This window comes from Erithacus rubecula, assembly GCF_903797595.1.
Source record: "Erithacus rubecula genome assembly, contig: scaffold_760_arrow_ctg1, whole genome shotgun sequence".
In the NCBI taxonomy this organism is placed as follows: domain Eukaryota; kingdom Metazoa; phylum Chordata; class Aves; order Passeriformes; family Muscicapidae; genus Erithacus; species Erithacus rubecula.
The window spans coordinates 24,363-44,778 of NW_027635579.1; the positions used below are offsets into that span (position 1 = coordinate 24,363).

A 20,416-nucleotide genomic window follows, 5' to 3' on the forward strand; every position below is an offset into this window, starting at 1 on the left:
CCCGCCCCAGGACCACGCCCCGGCCACGCCCATCGCGGGGGGGGGGGAAGGGCGCCCCCTGGCGGCGGGGCGGCTCAACCCCCCCCTTCCCCTCCCCCTCCCCAAATTCCCGCTGTCCGCGGTGCTGAACGGCGGCGGGGGGAGGGGCTGCACCCCCCACCCCCCCTTTATCCTTCGGGACCCCCCCAAAAAATATTCCAGCCCCTCCCATCCCAAAATTACCGACCGCGATCGGCAGGAAATTAAAAAAAAAAAAAAGAGATTTGGGGTGTTATAAAATTCTTTATTAAAAAACGAATTAAAAAACGATCACGCGGGTTTGGGGGTCCCCGTTTTTTTTGGGGGGGGGGCGCTGTTTTTAGGGGTGCCCCCGTTTTTTGGGGGTGTCCCCGTTTTTTGGGGGGGGTCACAGCTCGGTCAGGGGCCTCAAGCTGCGCTCCTGGAAGAAGCGGTGGGGGAGGGGCCGGTGGGGGAGGGGCTGGGGGGGGCTCCGGGCGAAGAAGGAAAGAACCGAGGGGGGGTCCGAGGGGGGGTCGTCATCAGCCCTGGGGGGGGGGGAAACAACAGGGGAGTGGGAATTTGGGGGGGTGGGAGGGGGGCAAAAATATCCCCTCCCCCCCAAAATTCCACAGGGACAGAGGGACCCCCCCCCTTTGTTCACTGCCCCCCCAGGACCCCCCAAAACACCCCAGAACCCCCCCGACCATTCCACAGGGACCCCTCAAGACCCCCCAAATCCCCTCAGAGCCCCCCAGGACCCCCCAAAGCCCCCCAGGACCCCCCAAAGCCCCCCATCATGTGACTGGCACCTCCCAACTCCCCCAGGACCCCCCCAAACCCCTCCTATGCTCCCCAAACGCCCCCCGCCATGTGACAGGGACCCCCCAACCCCTCCAGGACCCCCCAAACGCCCCCCGCCATGTGACAGGGACCCCCCAACCCCTCCAGGACCCCCCAAACGCCCCCCACCATGTGACAGGGACCCCCTAAACCCCCCCAGGACCCCCCAAACGCCCTCCACCATGTGACAGGGACCCCCTAAACCCCCCCAGGACCCCCCAAACGCCCCCCACCATGTGACAGGGACCCCCCAGGACCCCCCAAACGCCCCCCACCATGTGACAGGGACCCCCCAAACCCCCCCAGGACCCCCCAAACGCCCCCCACCATGTGACAGGGACCCCCCAAACCCCCCAGGACCCCCCAAATGCCCCCCACCATGTGACAGGGACCCCCCAAACGCCCCCCACCATGTGACAGGGACCCCCTCTCTCTGCAGCAGCGCCTGGGCCGTGCCCCAGCTGAACCTCACGAGTTGGGGGAACCCAAAAACCGGCTCCAGGTTCCTCCTCAGCCACTCCTTGGTCTTGGGGTCTGCAAAGGGGGGGGTTGAGGGACACCCCAAAAACCGGGGACCCCCCCCTGCCCCCCCCCCAGCTCCTACCATTGGGGTACCCGGAGCCGTAGCCCCGGTCGGGGTCCCCAAAATCCTCCAGGAAGTTCCAGTGGAGCAGAGCTCGGTCCCGGGCAACCTGGGGAGGGGGTCAGGGGGGCTGGGGGGGTCTGACTGGGGGGGGAGGGGGTTTGGGGGGCTATGAGGGGTTTGGGGGGGGTTCAGAGGGGTTTTGGGGGGGTCTGACAGGAGTTTTGGGGGGCTGTGAGGGGGTTTTGGGGGGTTCAGAGGGGGTTTGGAGGGGGTCTGCCTGGGGGGGGAAAGGAAATTTGGGGGACTATGAGGAAATTTGGGGGGTTGTGAGGGATTTTGGGGGGGGTTCAGAGGGGGTTTCGGGGGTCTGACAGGAGTTTTGGGGGGCTCTGGGGGGTCTGGGGGTGCTGCTGCTGCTGGGGCTCAGTATTGGGAGTCCTGGGGGGGGGTTTTGGGGTCCCAGTTGGTTTTTTCAGGTTTCAGGCAGTTTAGGGGTCCCAGAGGGGATTTGGGGATCCCAGGGGTGTTTTTGGGGTCTGTTTTTGGGGTCTGTTTTTGGGGATCCCAGGGGGTGGTTTTGGGGTGTGTTTTTGGGGTCTGTTTTGGGGTCCCAGGGGTGTTTTTGGGGTGTGTTTTTGGGGTGTGTTTTTGGGGTCTGTTTTTGGGGTCAGGGGTGTTTTTGGGGTGTTTTTGGTGTGTTTTTGGGGTCCCACCTTGGCGCAGATGCTGGCTGCGCTCACCACGGGGAACAGGGAATCGGCTTTGGGGTCTGTTTTTGGGGATCCCAGGGGTGTTTTTGGGGTCCTAGGGGTGTTTTTGGGGTGTTTTTGGGGTGTTTTTGGGGTCCCACCTTGGCGCAGATGCTGGCTGCGCTCACCACGGGGAACAGGGAATCGGCTTTGGGGTCTGTTTTTGGGGTGTTTTGGGGTCTGTTTTTGGGGTCCCAGGGGTGTTTTTGGGGTGTGTTTTTGGGGTGTGTTTTTGGGGTCTGTTTTTGGGGTCAGGGGTGTTTTTGGGGTGTTTTTGGGGTGTTTTTGGGGTCAGGGGTGTTTTTGGGGTCTGTTTTGGGGTGTTTTTGGGGTCCCACCTTGGCGCAGATGCTGGCTGCGCTCACCACGGGGAACAGGGAATCGGCTTTGGGGCGCACGGTGACCCCCAAACCCGGGAACTGCAGCTGCAGCCGCGCCTGGTACCTGTCCGGGGGGCCCACGGTGTCCACGAACACCTGAGCACCCCAAAATTGCAATGGGGGACCCCAGAGTCACACTGGGATCCCCAAAATCACACTGGGATCCCCAAAAACACCAATGGGGACCCCAAAATCACAATGATATCCCCAAATACACCTGGGCACCCAAAACCACCAATGGGGACCCCAAAATCACACTGGGATCCCCAAATATACCTGAGCACCCAAAATTGCAATGGGGGACCCCAGAGTCACACTGGGATCCCCAAAAAACCCCTGAGACCAACCTGGGCACCCCAAAAACACCGTGGGGGACCCCAGAATCACCTGGGGTACCCCAAAACCCCAATGGGCACCCCAAAATCACCTGGGGCACCCCAAAACCGCCATGGCCACCCCCAAATCTCACCTGTGTCACCTGAACCCCCAAATCTCACCTGAACCCCCCAAATCTCACCTGTGTCACACCTGAGCCCCCCAAATCTCACCTGGGTCACACCTGAATCCCCAAATCTCACCTGTGTCACACCTGAGCCCCCCAAATCTCACCTGTGTCACCTGCACCCCCCAAATCTCACCTGTGTCACCTGAACCCCCAAATCTCACCTGAGCCCCCCCAAATTTCACCTGCACCCCCCAAATCTCACCTGAGCCCCCCCAAATCTCACCTGGGTCACACCTGAGCCCCCTCACCTGTCACCTGCACCCCCCAAATCTCACCTGTGTCACCTGCACCCCCAAATCTCACCTGTGTCACACCTGAGCCCCCCAAATCTCACCTGTGTCACCTGCACCCCCGAGTCCAGGGCCAGCTGGATCAGCCCCTGGGCCGTGTCCTGGGACAGCTCGTTCAGGTTGTACTTGGCTCTGGGGGGGGAACCCCAAATTGGGACCCCCCAGCACCCCAAAATTTGGGGGGTGGGGGATGGAGAGGGCAGGAGGGGGATGGGAGGGTTGGGGGGGTTAAAGGGTTAAATTGGGGGGGGCTGGAGGAGTTTGGGGGGAGATTTGGGGGGGTTTGGGGGGATTTGGGAGGATCCCTGAGGAATTTGGGGGAATTTGGGGGGGGGGGGGGGTTGGAGGGTCCCAGGAATTCAGGGGGTCCCTGAGGAATTTGGGGGGAGATTTGGGGGGGTCCCGGGAATGTGGGGGAATTTGGGGGGTTTCCAGGAATTTTGTTTGGGTGATTTGGGGGGGGATTTGGGGGGTGGTCCCAGGAATTCAGAGGGTCCCTGAGGAATTTGGGGGAATTCAGGAATTTGGGGGGATTTAGGGGGTCTCTGAGGAATTCGGGGGGTCCCCGGGGATTGGGGTGATCCTGGGAATTTGGGGGGACTTTGGGGGTCCCTGAGGAATTGGGAGGGGGTCCCGGCTCTCACCGCTGCTGCATGCAGGCTGAGATGTGGGCGGGGGGCAGCACCTGCAGCCCCCACCCCACAAAATCCCCCGCGGCCTCCAGGAGCCCCAAACGCCGCTCGCGCTCGGCCTCCGACAGAGTCTTGGAGTCTGGGGGGGCGCAGGGGGGTCAGGGACCCCAAAAACAGCCACGGGGACCCCAAAAACAGCCGTGGGGACCCCAAAAACAGCCACGGGGACCCCAAAAACAGCAACGGGAACCCAAAAACAGACCTGGGACCCCAAAAACAGCCACGGGGACCCCAAAACAGCCACGGGGACCCCAAAACAGCCACGGGGACCCCAAAAACAGCCGTGGGGACCCCAAAAACAGACCTGGGACCCCAAAAACAGCAACGGGAACCCCAAAAACAGCCACAGGACCCCAGAAACAGCCACAGGAACCCCAAAAACAGCCATGGGAACCCCAAAAACAGCAACGGGAACCCCAAAACAGCCACAGGACCCCAAAACAGCCATGGGAACCCCAAAAACAGACCTGGGACCCCAAAAACAGCAACGGGAACCCCAAATCCACCCCAGGACCCCAACCCCACCTCTGGAACCCCAAAAACACAACTGGGACCCCCAACCCACCCCAGGACTCCTCCAGGGCCCCCCGAGCCCGCAGCCCCCGGGACCCCCCGGACCCGCTGTGACCCCCCCGGGATCTCCCCATGACCCCCCGGGACCCCCCCCGCGACCCCCGGGACCCCCCGGACCCGCTGTGACCCCCCCGGGACCTCCCCATGACCCCCCGGAACCCCCCGCGACCCCCGGGACCCCCGGGACCCCCCGGAACCCCCCGCGACCCCCGGGACCCCCCACCTGCCACCCCCAGCGCCTCCAGCTCCGGCAGTTTCTCCACGGGGCAGTAACAGATCGCGTAAACCATCGGGCCTGGGGGGACACGGGACCCCGGGAATGGACCCCCGGGACCCCCGAACCCAAACCCCGAACCCCCCACACCCAACCCCCGGGGCACCGGGACACCGGGAATGGACCCCCGAAACCCCCAAACCCAACCCCCGGTGTACCGGGACCCCTCCCATTGAAATCCTGGGTAGACCGGGACCCCTCCCACCCAATCCCGCACCCCCAGACTCAATTCCCGGACATCGGGACCCCTCCCATAGAATCCCCGGTGCACCGGGACCCCTCCTCACTCAATCCCCGATGTATCGGGACCCTCCCATAGAATCCCCGGTGCACCGGGACCCCTCCCACCCAATCCCGGACCCCCAAACTCAATCCCCGGTGCACCGGGACCCCTCCTCACTCATCCCCCGGTGCACCGGGACCCCTCCCATTGAAATCCTGGGTACACCGGGACCCTCCCATAGAATCCCCGGTGCACCGGGACCCTTCCCACCCAATCCCGGACCCCCAAACTCAGTTCCCGGTGCACCGGGACCCCTCCCCACTCACCCCCGTCCCCCCCGCTCACCGAGCACCGGCCCCCGCCCCGCCTCGTCCACGCCGAGCGCGCAGGGCCGGCGGCGGCACAGGGGGGGCACCGGCGAGGAGAAGCGACCCCCGCCCGCGGGGTCCCGCTGCAGCTCGGCCAGCGCCATGGCGGGAACGGGAGGGGCGGGGCCAGATGCGGGCGTGGTTTAAGTGGGCGTGTCCTAATTTACCGCCAATCAGCGCGCGCGTCTCTAATTTGCCGTTTGAAATGCTGATGACGAATCCGCAAGGAGTAAATTTGAATTGTTCTTCTTTAAAAGAATTCTTATAATTTATTAATTCGGATTGAAGGCGTTGGAAATAGAAGATCGGATTTTTAAAAAATAATTTATGGCTTTGGGGGCGTGGTTTGGGTTAGGGGCGGGGCTTAGCGTAGGGATGCGTCGTTCTGTGTTTGCGTCACCGCGGGGCGGGGTTTGATTGAATGGGCGGAGATTAATTTGATTGAATAATTAATTAGTTAAATGTTAATGAGGGGCAGAGTTTAATGGAATGGGTGGGGTTTAACGGAAGGGGCGGGGATTACCCGCCATTGGCCTGGATGCCCCCCCGGGGGGGGGCAAAGGGGGGTCCCGGAGGGTCTGTGAGCACCGGGAAGGTTTGGGAGGGGTCCTGGGGGGGTCTGGGGGGGGTCTCGGGGGTCTGTGAGCACCGGGAAGGTTTGGGAGGGTCTCGGGGGTCTGGGTGGGGTCTCGGGGGTCTGGGGGTACCGGGAAGGTTTGGGGGGGTCTCGGGGGACTGGGGGGGGTCTCGGGGGTCTGTGGGCACAGGGAAGGTCTGGGGGGGTCCCGGGGGGTCTGTACAGCACCCTGGGGTGCAGAGGGCGGGGATGGGGGTGGGAAACCCCCAATAGAGCGGGGGGGGGGGGGGCCCCGGGGTGGTGCGGGCGGACGGGGGGGGTCCCGGCAGCCTCGCGTGTCCCTCCCCGGTCCGGGAAGCGCGGGAGGGGGTTCCCGGAACAGCCCCTCCCTCTCCCGCCTGCCCATATATGGGCATGGTTGCGTCAGCGGGGAAAGCCCCGGCCCCGCCCACTTCCGTTGACGCCGGTGCACGCGGGGGGCTTCCCACGGGAGGGGGAGGGGGGAGACACGCACGGCCCCCACCCCCCACCGCCCCCGGCTCAGCACGACCAGACCCGTTACCACAATTAATATTATTATTGTTAATTAAATACAAACGTACAAAAACAAACCACAAAAGAAGCAACGGCAATAAATCGCCCCCCGCCCCGGCATTTGGGGGTCCCCGGGGGCTGCTCCCCACCGGGGGGGGTTGTAAACGTCACGAGGGGGATGTGCCCCCCCAAAAACCCCCTTTGGGGTGCGCGCTCGGCCCCTCCCGGCGGAATCCAGAACAGGGGGGGGTCCCCAGGCCCAGCTGGGGGGGCTCCAGGCCCTTTTGGGGGTCCCGTCCATCCCACAGGCCCCGTTCCCGCAGGTCCTGAGGGTCCTTTAAGGGAGGGGGGGGGTCTGGTCCTTATGGGGAGGCCCCGTCCGGGGGTCCCCCCGATCCTCGCAGGTTGAGGGGTCCCCCAGCTCCTCCAGATCCGCGTTGGGGAGGGGGATTTGTGTGGTGCCCCCCTCGCTGAGCAGCAGCCGGACGGACGGCGGTTCGTGTCCGTGGGGGTCCCCCCGAAAAATCCCGGTACCGCCGTGTCCCATGTCCATGGGGGTCCCCGCTATCCGAGCCCGGCCAGTTTTGGGGATCCCCGCGGTGTCCATGGGGGTCCCGCTACCGATTTGGGTTCGCGTCCATGGGGGTCTCCGCCGCTCTGTGCCCAGCCGATTTTAGGGATCCCCCCGCTGTCCATGGGGGTCCCGGTACCGCCGTGGGTTCGCGTCCATGGGGGTTCCGGTACTGATTTGGGTTCGCGTCCATGGGGGTCCCGCTATCCAATCCCAACCGATTTCGGGGGATCCCCCGGTGTCCATGGGGGTCCCGCTATCCGAGCCCAGCCGATTTCGGGGGATCCCCCCCCGTCCATGGGGGTCCCGCTATCCAATCCCAGCCGATTTTAGGGGATCCCCCGGTGTCCATGGGGGTCCCGGTACCGATTTGGGTTCGCGTCCATGGGGGTCCCTCTATCCAATCCCAGCCGATTTTAGGGGATCCCCGCGGTGTCCATGGGGGTCCCGCTATCCAATCCCAGCCGATTTTAGGGGATCCCCGCGGTGTCCATGGGGGTCCCGCTATCCAATCCCAACCGATTTCGGGGGATCCCCCCCTGTCCATGGGGGTCCCGCTATCCAATCCCAGCCGATTTTAGGGGATCCCCGCGGTGTCCATGGGGGTCCCGGTACCGATTTAGGTTCGTGTCCATGGGGGTCCCGCTATCCAATCCCAGCCGATTTTAGGGGATCCCCCCCTGTCCATGAGGGTCCCGGTACCGATTTGGGTTCGCGTCCATGGGGATCCCGCTATCCAATCCCAGCCGATTTCGGGGAATCCCCCGCCGTCCCCGGGGCTCCCGCCGCTGCCCGCTGCCCGGTCCCGGGGCTCAGAAGCCGAGCGCGGTCCCGGGGGGCAGCGGGCAGCCGGAGCCCGCGTGGTCGCGCACGGAGCCGCGCAGCCGCCGCACCTGCGCTCGCAGCCCGGCCGCCGTGGCCGCCAGCGCCGCGTTCTGCGCGCGGAGCCCCCGGACGCGCTGCTCCAGGCGGGCGATCCGCTCCAGCTTCCTCCGCCGGCACCGGCTCGCCGCCAGCCGGTTCCGCAGCCGCCGCCGCTCCGCCTGCAGCCGCTCCGGGGAATCCGCCCCCGGTTCCGCCGCCTCCGCCTCCGCTCCGGGGACCCCCGGGAAGGGTCCCCCCATCCCCGCCGCCGCCGTTGTCAGCGCCGGCGGCTCCGGTAGAGCCACGTTGGGCGGCCCCGGTTGGTGCAGCTCGTCCAGCGCTTGGGTGAAGCTGCCGCTGAAACCGTCGCGCTCGCCGGGACCGGGGTAGAAGAAGCTGCCGGTACCGGTGCCGCTGCCGAAGAAGGCGCCGTCGGGGCACGGCGCCGGTTTGAGGCCGCGGAAGGGCTCCTGGGCGGGCCCCTGCTGCAGCGGCCCCGGTAAGGAGCCGTAGTCGGGCTCGGGGCGGCAGAAGCCGCCCGGGAAAGGCGCGGGGCGGTAAAACGGCGGCTCCATCCGCGCGGCCGCACCGGGAGCGGCGGGATTCGAACCCGCGGCCCCGCCGCCCCTGCGCTCCGTTTATAGCGGCCAGCGGCGGAAACGCCGCGCCATTGGCTGCGGGGGACAGAGCCACGCCCCCTCATGTATGGACACGCCCCTTTCGGCATAGACACGCCTTCTTTTGCATAGACACGCCCATTCCTGCATAAACACACTGCCTATTGCATAGACACGCCCACTCTTGCATAGACACGCCCACTCTAGTGTGGACACGCCCCTAGTGGGAAATGGGCGGGGTCTCGGGAGAATTTGGGGGGCACGGGTGGGATAAAGGGGGGGGACAGGTGAGTGCAAAGGGGGACACAGGTGTGCAAGGGAGAGCAAGAAGGGACAGGTGTGTCCCAGCTGTTCCCAGGTGTGTCCCAGGTGTATTCCAGGTGTGTCCCAGGTGTATCCCAGGTGTGTCCCAGGTCTATCCCAGCTGTTCCCAGGTGTATCCCAGGTGTCCCCAGGTGTATCCCAGGTGTCCCCAGGTGTATCCCAGGTGTATCCCAGGTGTGTCCCAGCTGTTCCCAGGTGTGTCCCAGGTGTGTCCCGCCCCATCAGGGCGTGGCTGCACGCACACACCTGTGCACAGGTGAGGATTTGGCGGGGGGAAGGAACTCGGGAGTCCCCGGGACTGACAGGCCGCTCCTCCCCCTCCCCTCCCCCCCCCGGATTTTGGGGGATTTTTTGGGGATTTGGGGGATTTTGGGGGATTTTCGGGGATTTTGGGGGATTTTTGGGGATTTTGGGGGATTTTCGAGGATTTTTTGGGGATTTTTTGGGGATTTTAGGGGATTTTGGGGATTTTTGGGGAGGGGTCCCGGTCCCGGGGGGATCTCGGGGTGTCCTTCCCCCCCCCTCCCCCCCAAAGTGACTTTCGGGGCCCCAACGGCCAAAACCGACAGCGGGTTTGGGGGGGGAGGGGCAGGATGTGCGGGGGGAGGGGCACGGCGGGGGGGAGGGGACAGGGAGCTCCGGGGCCAAACTGGGAGCACGGGGAGGGTGAAAGGACCGAACTGGGAGCACTGGGATCACACTGGGATCACACTGGGAGCACTGGGATCACACTGGGAGCACTGGGATCACACTGGGACCATACTGGGACCATACTGGGATCACACTGGGATCACACTGGGATCACACTGGGATCACACTGGGATCATACTGGGATCACACTGGGATCACACTGGGGTCACACTGGGATCACACTGGGATCACACTGGGATCACACTGGGAGCACACTGGGATCACACTGGGATCACGCTGGGATCACACTGGGAGCACACTGGGATCACACTGGGAGCACTGGGATCACACTGGGATCACACTGGGATCACACTGGGATCACACTGGGGTCACACTGGGATCACACTGGGATCACACTGGGATCACACTGGGATCACACTGGGATCACACTGGGATAGACTGGGATCACACTGGGATCACACTGGGATCACACTGGGATCACACTGGGATAGACTGGGATCACACTGGGATCACACTGGGATCACACTGGGATCACACTGGGAGGGACTGGGATCACACTGGGAGGGACTGGGATCACACTGGGATCACACTGGGATAGACTGGGATCACACTGGGATCACACTGGGAGGGACTGGGATCACACTGGGATAGACTGGGATCACACTGGGATCACACTGGGATAGACTGGGATCACACTGGGAGCACTGGGATCACACTGGGATCACACTGGGATAGACTGGGATCACACTGGGATCACACTGGGAGCACTGGGATCACACTGGGATAGACTGGGATCACACTGGGATCACACTGGGAGCACTGGGATCACACTGGGATAGACTGGGATCACACTGGGATCACACTGGGATCACACTGGGATCACACTGGGATCACACTGGGATCACACTGGGATCACACTGGGATAGACTGGGATCACACTGGGAGCACTGTGGGATCACCACTGGGATAGGACGGTATCACACTGGGATCGCACTGGGATCGCACTGGGATCGCATTGGGATCACACTGGGATCACACTGGGATCACACTGGGATCACACTGGGATCGCACTGGGATCGCACTGGGATCATACTGGGATCACACTGGGACCATACTGGGAGCACTGGGGGGGGTGAAAGGACCGAACTGGGATATACTGGGATCATACTGGGATCACCGGGGCGCCGCCGGTTCGGCGCTGACGCAGCGCGGGCGCGGCCCGGCCGGCGCCTCCCGCGGGGGCGGCGCTGACTCAGCGGCGGCGCCGCTCCCGGGGCGACTCGATGACCTTGGAGGACCCGCCGCGCCTCAGAGCGGGGCGTGCCCGCCAGGGGGCGTGGCCAGGGGTGCGGCCGCTCTACTCTCGCCTCTATGGTACCGGAGGGAGGGCGGAAGTGGGCGAGACCGGAAGTAAATGGGCGTGGTCTAACAGCGCTGCTCCCGTTTCCATGGCAGCGGAGGGTGGGCGGAAGTGGGCGCGGCCGGAAGTGGATGGGGCGTGGCCCGCAGGTGCGGGGGGCGGGGCGGGGCGGGGGCGGGGCGGGGCGGGGCGGGGCGGGGCGCAGGTGCGGCCGCTCGGTGCCCCGGGAGGAGCGGCCGGACATGGCGGCGGGGCGGGACGCGTGCGGGGCGCTGCTCACCTGGGTAACCCCCCCCACCCCCTCCGTCTGTTTTTGGGGATCCTCGCGGGGTTGGACCGCGACCCCCCCCCCGGGACCCCCCCTGTGATTTTGGGAGCTTTGGTGACCCCGGGCACCTGTGACCCCCCCCAGGACCCTCTGACCCCCCCCGGACCCTCTGACCCCCCCCCAATTCCCTCTGACCCCCCCCCCAACCCCTGGAACCCCCCAGTTCCCTCTGCCCCTCCCCCCGCTGACCTTTGACCCCCCGCTGACCTTTGACCCCCCCAGACGTGTCCGACTCCCCCTGCCCTTTGTCCCGGTGACCTTTGACCCCACAAATTCCGGGGGGTGTTTTAGGGGGTTTCCCCCTTTTTACCCCCCCCAAATGGGTCTGGGGGGGTTTGTGGGGGTGCGTGACCCCCCCATCCCATCCCCCCCCCAAATTTGGGGCTATTCGGGGATTTTGGGGTTCCCTTCCCCCGGGGGGGTCATTTGATAATTTTGGGGGGTTAATTGATAATTGGGGGGGGGGTTAATTGATAATTTTAGGTTTTTAATTGATAATTTTGGGGGTGTTAATTGATAATTTGGGGGTGTTAATTGATAATTTGGGGGTGTTAATTGATAATTTGGGTGGTTAATTGATAATTTTGGGGGAGTTAATTGATAATTTGGGGGTTATTTGATAATTTTGGGGGTTATTTGATAATTTTGGGGGGGTTATTGATAATTTTGGGGGGAGTTAATTGATAATTTGGGGGGGTTAATTGATAATTTTGGGGGGGTTAATTGATAATTTGGGGGTGTTAATTGATAATTTGGGTGGTTAATTGATAATTGGGGGGGGTTAATTGATAATTTTGGGGGGTTAATTGATAATTTGGGTGGTTAATTGATAATTTGGGTGGTTAATTGATAATTTTGGGGGTTATTTGATAATTTTGGGGGGGTTATTGATAATTTTGGGTTCCCCTCCCCCCCAGCTCCAAACCTTTGCCCCCCCCTCCCCCTGCGAGGCCCCCCCGGATTTGGCCAGTGGGGTGACGCTGGCGCACGTGCTGCACCAAATGTGAGTGATGGAAATGGGGGGCGCCCCCAAACCCCTGAGCCCCCCCAAACACCCCTGACACCCCTCAAACCCCCCTGAGCCCCCCAAACCCCCCCGAGCCCCCCCTGACCCCCCCCAAAGCCCCTGAGCCCCCCCAAACACCCCTGACACCCCTCAAACCCCCCTGAGCCCCCCAGACCCCCCCCGATCCCCCCCTGACCCCCCCCAAAGCCCCTGAGCCCCCCCAAACACCCCTGACACCCCTCAAACCCCCCTGACCCCCCCAAACACCCCCGAGCCCCCCCGAACCCCCCTGACCCCCCCAAACACCCCTGAGCCCCCCAAACACCCCTGAGCCCCCCCAAACACCCCAAACCCCCCAAACCCCCCTGACCCCCCCAAACACCCCCGAACCCCCCCTGACCCCCTCCAAATACCCCTGAGCCCCCCGAGCCCCCCCAAACCTCCCCAGAACCCCCCCCAAAACCCCCCGTGACCACCCCCGAACCCCCCCTGACCCCCCTGACACCCCCCAAAACCCCCCCGAACCCCCCTGACCCCCCCAACCCCAGCGCTGATTTTGGGGACCCCCCAACCCCGGGGCTGATTTTGGGGACCCCCCAACCCCGGGGCTGATTTTGGGGACCCCCCGAGCCCGGGGCTGATTTTGGGGACCCCCCCCGAGCCCGGGGCTGATTTTGGGGACCCCCCCCAACCCCGGGGCTGATTTTGGGGACCCCCCCCGATCCCAGCGCTGATTTTGGGGACCCCCCCCGAGGCCGGGGCTGATTTTGGGGACCCCCCCGTGACCCCCCAGTGACCCCTCCTGGTTCGATGATTTTTGGCTGGGGCGGATCCGGGAGGAGCCCGAGGGCGGCACGCGCAGCAAGGTGGGGGAGGGGCGGATTTTGGGGGGGTGTTGGGGGGCTCAGAATATTTTGGGGGGGGGATCGCAGTGTGGGGGTCGTTGGGGAGGGGTCTGAATTTGGGGGGTGGGGATTGAAGGAGGGTTTGGGTTTGGGGGGGCTGGTTTTGGGGAGGGAATTTGGGGTCCTGGTTTTGGGGGATTTTTTGGGGGGGTTTTTTGGGGGGGTGATTTTTTGGGGTTTTTTTTTGGGGGCTGATTTTTTTGGGGGGTTTTTTTTTGGGGGGTGGTTTTTTTGGGGGTTTTTTTGGGGGGGTTTTTTTTGGGGGGTGATTTTTTGGGGTTTTTTTTTGGGGGGCTGATTTTTTGGGGGGTGATTTTTTGGGGAGGGAATTTGGGGTCCAGGTTTTGGGGGATTTTTTGGGGGATTTTTTGGGGGGTGATTTTTTGGGGGGGGTTTTTTGGGGGTGACTTTTTGGGGGCTTTTTTTGGGGTGTGATTTTCTGGGGAGTGATCTTTTGGGGAGGCAATTTGGGCTCCAGGTTTTGGGGGGTTTTTGGGGGTGCTGTTTTTTTGGGGAGCTGTGATTTTAATTTTCTTTTTTTGGGAGAGAATATTTGAGAATCAATTGAATTTTTTAAGGGGGGGCTGTTTATGAAGCAAATTTCGGGGAGCTCTTTTTGGACACCCCATTTTGGGGTCCCTGAGGGTCTCCCCAATGAAGGTGGGGATGAAATTTGGGGTTTTTTTGGGGGGTCCCACCTTTGTGCCCCTCCCCAGGTGAACAATCTGAGCCGGGTGCTGCAGAGTGTGCTGGAGTATTGGCAGGATGTGAGTGCTGGGGGGCAGTTTGGGGGATTTTGGGGTGCCAGGTTGGATTTTGGGGTGCCAGGTGAGGATTTTGGGGTGCCAGGGGTGGATTTTGGGGTGCCAGGTGAGGATTTTGGGGTGCCAGGGATGGATTTTGGGGTGCCAGGTGAGGATTTTGGGGTGCCAGGGTTGGATTTTGGGGTGCCAGGGGTGGATTTTGGGGTGCCAGGTGAGGATTTTGGGGTGCCAGGGATGGATTTTGGGGTGCCAGGGGTGGATTTTGGGGTGCCAGGGTTGGATTTTGGGGTGCCAGGTGAGGATTTTGGGGTGCCAGGGTTGGATTTTGGGGTGCCAGGGATGGATTTTGGGGTGCCAGGTTGGATTTTGGGGTGCCAGGGTTGGATTTTGGGGTGCCAGGTGAGGATTTTGGGGTGCCAGGGGTGGATTTTGGGGTGCCAGGTGAGGATTTTGGGGTGCCAGGGTTGGATTTTGGGGTGCCAGGGGTGGATTTTGGGGTGCCAGGTTGGATTTTTGGGGATCCCCAGGGTGAATTTTGGGGTGTCAGGGTGAGTTTGGGGTGTCAGGGGCAGATTTGGGGTGTTAGGGAGGGTTTTGGGGTATCCCTGAGGGTTTGGGGTGTCAGGGTTGGATTTTGGGGGATCCCCAGGGTGGGTTGGGGGTCCCAGGGTGGGTTGGGGGTCCCAGGGTTTGGGGGTCTCCCCCCAGGTGGGTTGGGGGTCCCAGGGAGGATTTGGGGTTCCCCAGGGTGGGTTTGTGGTCCCAGGTGGGTTGGGGGTCCCAGGGTTGGGGGTCCCAGGGTGGGTTTGGGGGTCCCAGGGTGGGTTTGGGGTCCCAGGGTTTGGGGGTCCCAGGGTGGTTTGGGGTCCCAGAGTTTGGGGGTCCCAGGGTTTGGGGGTCCCAGGGTTTGGGGTCTCCCCCCAGGTGGGTTTGGGGGTCCCAGGGTTTGGGGGTCCCAGGGTTTGGGAGTCCCAGGGTTTGGGGGTCCCAGGGTGGTTTGGGGTTCCCCAGGGTTTGGGGGTCCCAGGGTGGGTTGGGGTCCCAGGGTTGGGGGTCTCCCCCCAGGTGCTGGCCCAGGCCGTGGGGGAGCAGCACGTGCCCGACGTGGCCGCGGCTGCCGGCGGCGACCCCGAGCAACTGGGCAAACTGGTCAGACTGGTGCTGGGCTGTGCCGTCAGCTGCCAGCGCAGGGAAGGTGGGCAGGGGGCTGGGGGTCCCGGGGGGGGGGCTGGGGACCCCCAAATCGCCGCCCTGACCCCCCAAAACTGCCCCCCCAGAGCACATCCAGCGCATCATGGGCATGGAGGAGGAGCTGCAGCACCAGGTGATGGCGGCCATCCAGGAGGTGGGGACACTTTGGGGGTCCTGGGGGGCTTGGGGGGATTTTGGGGGGTCCTGGGGGGCTTGGGGGGGTCCTGGGGGGATCCTGGGGTGGTTCTGGGGGGGTTCTGGGGGGATTTTGTGGGGTCCTGGGGCTGTTTGGGGGGTCCTGGGGGGGTCCTGAAGGGATTCTGGGGGGGGTTGGGGGGGATTTTGGGGGTTCTGGGGGGATTTGGGGGGCTCTGGGGGGGGGGGTTGGGGCAGTTTTGGGGAGGTTCTAGGGGGGGGTTTGGGGGGTCCTGGGGGGATTTTGGGAAGTTCTGGGGGGTTTTGGGGGGATTTTGGGGGGGGCTTGGGTTGGTTTTGGGGGGATTTTGGGGGGGCTTGGGGTGGTTCTGAGGGGATTTTGGGGGGGTCCTGGGGTGGTTCTGGGGGGATTTTGGGGGGGCTTGGGTTGGTTCTGGGGGGATTTTGGGGGGTCCTGTGGGGGTTTGGGGGATCCTAGGGGACCCTGGGGAGACTTTTGGGGGGGATCCTTGGGGGGTTTTGGGGGATCCTGGGGGATTTTGGGCTCCCCTGAAGGTTTTTGGGTAGTCACTGGGGGGTTTTTTGGGGGGTCCTGGGGGGTTTGGGGGGTCACCTGAAAGTTTTTGAGGTCCCCTAAAGGTTTTTGGGGGACCCTGGGGGGGTTTTGGGGAGTCTCTCAGGCTGAGGTTTGGGGGTGCCCTGTGTGTCACACTTTGGGGACTCTCCAGGGAATTTTGGGGACCCCCTGAGATTTTTTGGGGGGGTCTGAACCCCCTCCCTGAGCCCCCAAAAACCCCAAAATCCTCCCCTGGGGCAGCTCCTGGAGCCGGAGCCGATGGGGACCGAGAGCTACGGGAGCTTCGACAGCCAGGTGAGATTTTGGGGTGCCAGGTGAGGATTTTGGGGTGCCAGGTGAGGATTTTGGGGTGCCAGGGGTGGATTTTGGGGTACCAGGTTGGATTTTGGGGTGCCAGGTTGGATTTTGGGGTACCAGGTTGGATTTTGGGGTGCCAGGTTGGATTTTGGGGTGCCAGGTGAGGATTTTGGGGTGCCAGGTGTGGATTTTGGGGTGCCAGGTGGATTTTGGGGTGCCAGGTTGGATTTTGGGGTGCCAGGTGAGGATTTTGAGGTGCCAGGTGTGGATTTTGGGGTGCCAGGTGAGGATTTTGAGGTGCCAGGTGTGGATTTTGGGGTGCCAGGGTTGGATTTTGGGGTGCCAGGTTGGATTTTGGGGTGCCAGGGTTGGATTTTGGGGTGCCAGGTTGGATTTTGGGGTGCCAGGTTTGGATTTTGGGGTGCCAGGTGTGGATTTTGGGGTGCCAGGGTTGGATTTTGGGGTGCCAGGGTTGGATTTTGGGGTGCCAGGTGAGGATTTTGGGGTGCCAGGTTGGATTTTGGGGTGCCAGGTGAGGATTTTGGGGTGCCAGGTGAGGATTTTGGGGTGCCAGGCTGTCTCTGACCCCGCCCCTCCCCCCAGTCCCGCCGTTATTATTACCTGAGCCAGGAGCCCCCCGAGGAGGGGGAGGGGCAGCGCTGCCGGGAGCTGGAGCAGCAGGTGAGGCCTGGACACACCTGGGGGGGTCCCCAAAATCTGGTGCACCCCCAAATTGCCACCTGAGGGTCAGTGGGAGGGGATTCTGCACACCTGGATCCTTCTCTGCACACCTGGATCCCTCCCACACACCTGGATCCCTCTCACACACCTGGATCTCTGCACATCTGGATCCCTCTCACACACCTGGATCCCTCCCACACACCTGGATCCCTCTCACACACCTGGATCCCTCTCACACACCTGGATCCCTCCCACACACCTGGATCCTTCCCACACACCTGGATCCCTCCCACACACCTGGATCCCTCCCACACACCTGGATCCCTCCCACACACCTGGATCCCTCCCACACACCTGGATCCATCCCACACACCTGGATCCCTCCCACACACCTGGATCCCTCTCACACACCTGAGCCCCTCCCTCACACCTGGATCTCTGCACCTGAGCCCCTCCCTCACACCTGTCCCCAGGTGGCCACGCTGCAGGAGGAGAAGGCTCACCTGGCCACAGAGAACCGGGCGCTGCGCGAGCAGCTGGACTCGGCCGGCGCCGCCCAGAAGCTGCTGCGGCTGCAGGCGCAGGTGGAGGAGCTGCAGGAGGAGAACTACAGGTGAGGGCGGGGCCGGGGGACACGCCCTGAGCTGCGGGCCACAGCTGAGCGGGCGTGTGCGCAGGCTGGAGAGCGGCCGGGAGGAGCTGCGGGCGCGCTGCCGGCGGCTGGAGCGGGAGGCGCAGGGGCTGCAGCGCCGCGCACGGGAGCTGAGCGCAGCCCAGGGGGAGGCGCAGGCACTGCGAGACGAGCTGGAGCTGCTCAGGTGAGACACACCTGCCGGGGTGAGAGAGATCTGCCCAGGTGAGAGAGAGAGATCTGCTCAGGTGAGACACACCTGCCGGGATGAGAGAGATCTGCCCGGGTGAGATACCTGCCCAGGTGGGCCATGGTACCTGCTCGGGTGAGCCATGGTACCTACTCAGGTGAGATACACCTGCTCAGGTGACACACCTGATCAGGTGAGACACCTGCTCAGGTGAGACACACCTGTTTGGGTAAGACACTTGCTCAGGTGTGCCAGGTGTCACCTGCTCCTGTCCTCCCGGGGCACACCTGAGCTCAGGTGTCACCTGTGCCCTCCAGGCACACCTGAGCCGGGGTGTCACATGTCCCCTGTCCCCCAGGGCATACCTGAGCTCAGGTGTGCCAGGTGTCCCCTGTCCCCAGGGCCTCCTCGGCGCGGGCGGGGCGGCTGGAGGCGGCGGTTGCCTCCTACCGTGGCCGTGCTGCGGCGGCGGGCGAGCTGCGGCGCTGGGCGCGGGCGCTGGAGGAGCGTCACGCCGCACAGGTGCGCCGGGCAGCTCACCTGCAGCAGCAGCTGGGCCACGCCCAGGCCGGCTGCGCGCAGCTGGAGGCCGCCCGCAGGCAGGTGAGGGGCAGGGCGGGGCAGGGCGGGGCTGGTTCAGTTACCGCCCGCAGGCAGGTGAGGGGCAGGGCGGGGCAGGGCGGGGCTGGTTCAGTTACCGCCCGCAGGCAGGTGAGGGGCAGGGCGGGGCAGGGCGGGGCTGGTTCAGTTACCGCCCGCAGGCAGGTGAGGGGCAGGGCGGGGCAGGGCGGGGCAGGGCGGGGCTGGTTCAGTTACCGCCCACAGGCAGGTGAGGGGCAGGGCGGGGCTGGCTGGGCCACGCCCCCCATGGCCAGGTGAAGGGTGTGGCAGGGCGGGGCTGGCTGGGCCACGCCCCCTGGCCAGGTGAGGGGTGGGGCTGGCTGGGCCACGCCCCCCCTGCCAGGTGAAGGGTGTGGCAGGGCGGGGCTGGCTGGGCCACGCCCCCTGGCCAGGTGAGGGGCGGGGCTGGCTGGGTCATGCCCCCCATGGCCAGGTGAGGGGCGGGGCTGGCTGGGCCATGCCCCCTTGCCAGGTGAAGGGTGTGGCAGGGCGGGGCTGGCTAGGCCATGCCCCCTTGCCAGGTGAGGGGCGGGGCAGGGCGGGGCTGGCTGGGTCACGCCCCCCATGGCCAGGTGAAGGGTGTGGCAGGGCGGGGCTGGCTGGGCCACGCCCCCTGGCCAGGTGCTCACCGCGGGGCTGCTGCAGGTGGAGGAGCTGAGCGGGCAGCGGGCGGAGGCCGCGCTCAGGGCTGAGAAATGGCACCTGGAGTTCCAACACCTGCAGGAGAGATTCGAGGCTCTGAGCCACGAGAAGGAGGTGAGGGAGGGCTTGAAAAGGTGAGGATACCTGGGGATACACCTGGGACACACCTGGGGACACCTGGAGATACCTGGGACATACCTGGGGACACCTGGGACACACCTGGGGACACCTCTGACCCCCCCAGAGGCTGCTGGAGGAGCGGGACGCGCTGCGCGAGGCCAACGAGGAGCTGCGCTGTGTGCAGGTGCAGCAGAGCTACCTGAGCCAGACAGGTGAGCCTGGGAGGGGCCACAGGACCCCCTGAGAGGTGACAGACACCTGAGAGGTGACAGAACACCTGTGAGAGGTGACAGACACCCGTGAGAGGTGACAGAACACCTGAGAGGTGACAGACACCTGTGAGAGGTGACAGACACCTGTGAGAGGTGACACACACCTGTGAGAGGTGACAGACACCTGTGAGAGGTGACAGACACCTGAGAGGTGACAGAGACCTGTGAGAGGTGACAGACACACATGAGAGGTGACAGACACCTGTGAGAGGTGACACACACCTGTGAGAGGTGACAGACACCTGTGAGAGGTGACAGACACCTGAGAGGTGACAGAGACCTGTGAGAGGTGACAGACACCCCTGAGAGGTGACACACACCTGTGACAGGTGACAGAATCCCCCTGAGAGGTGACAGACACCTGAGAGGTGACAGAGCACCTGGATGGGAGGGGACGCACTCCTCACCTTGCACAATCCTCCTAGAAGACACCTGAGAGTCCCCACTTTGGGTCTGGGGGCTCCTGGGGGGTTTTTGGGTGTGCAGGTGACAATTTTGGGGTGTCACCTCCTGCCCCCCACCCATAATTTTTTTTTACCCCCCACCCCAGACACAGGCTTGGACGGAGCCCCAGCCCCTCCCCAGAATTTGGCAGCTGAACTCCTTCCTGCAGAGCTCAGGTAGGTGCCCAAAAACACAGAGGGGGGTTGGGGGAGGGGAGGGGTCCCCAAATTTTTGTGGCCATCCAGGTGTGTCCCCCCTCCCCCTCCCCAGGGACACGGTGACGAGGCTGCGACGGGAGAACCGGCGGCTGCGGCTGCAGCGGGACCAGCTCCAGCACAGGTGAGAGAACTGGGGGAGGGGAGGGGTCGGGGGGTCCTCAAATGAGCCCCCCAAATCCCCAACGAGCCCCCCCCGTCCTTAATGACCCCCAAAAACTTCAGGCTGGAGGCCACGGAGGCAGCTGAGCCTCGCAGGGCACAGGGGAGGCTGCAGGAGGAGGTGAGCGCGGGAATTTTGGGGGGATTTTGGGGGGATTTTGGGGGGTCATTGGTGTCTTGGCGGGGGGGCTTCATTTCTCTCTCTCATTTCCCCCCAGTTTTTGCTGCTGGAGGAG

At 63.7% G+C, this 20,416-nt stretch overlaps 3 protein-coding genes across 3 annotated transcripts; 1 reads left to right on the forward strand and 2 right to left on the reverse strand.

Annotated features, from left to right (window-relative positions):
* Nucleotides 1-406: 406 nt before the first annotated feature.
* RNASEH2A (ribonuclease H2 subunit A) lies at nt 407-5,601 on the reverse strand (the record flags this gene model as incomplete). The annotated part of the gene is made up of 8 exons (XM_079333045.1): nt 5,458-5,601; nt 4,839-4,910; nt 3,995-4,121; nt 3,395-3,482; nt 2,514-2,651; nt 1,445-1,532; nt 1,251-1,374; nt 407-545 (listed from the first exon to the last, which is right to left on the reverse strand). Exons 1-8 carry the CDS (start codon nt 5,582-5,584, stop codon nt 407-409), a joined length of 903 nt encoding a protein of 300 aa, XP_079189171.1. The 5' UTR covers nt 5,585-5,601.
* A 2,360-nt stretch (nt 5,602-7,961) lies between these two features.
* On the reverse strand, nt 7,962-8,666 carry JUNB (JunB proto-oncogene, AP-1 transcription factor subunit). Its single transcript, XM_079333046.1, has one exon. The coding sequence runs from the start codon at nt 8,599-8,601 to the stop codon at nt 7,975-7,977; it is 627 nt and encodes a 208-aa protein (XP_079189172.1). The 5' UTR covers nt 8,602-8,666; the 3' UTR covers nt 7,962-7,974.
* Nucleotides 8,667-11,213: 2,547 nt separating this feature from the next.
* HOOK2 (hook microtubule tethering protein 2) lies at nt 11,214-20,413 on the forward strand (the record flags this gene model as incomplete). Its single annotated transcript, XM_079333047.1, has 17 exons — nt 11,214-11,262; nt 12,224-12,309; nt 13,106-13,178; nt 13,934-13,984; nt 15,047-15,176; nt 15,259-15,326; nt 16,146-16,199; nt 16,806-16,883; nt 17,357-17,496; nt 17,561-17,701; nt 18,106-18,307; nt 18,971-19,081; nt 19,212-19,299; nt 19,910-19,979; nt 20,074-20,142; nt 20,244-20,301; nt 20,399-20,413. Coding segments are annotated over exons 1-17 (1,476 nt in total), but the record flags the coding sequence as incomplete, so codon positions are not given.
* Between the last annotated feature and the right edge of the window lie 3 nt (nt 20,414-20,416).

What these genes read in the sequence shown, in the direction of transcription:
- JUNB (XM_079333046.1), bottom strand. Translation starts at nt 8,601, where the DNA reads ATGGAGCCGCCGTTTTACCGCCCCGCGCCTTTCCCGGGCGGCTTCTGC.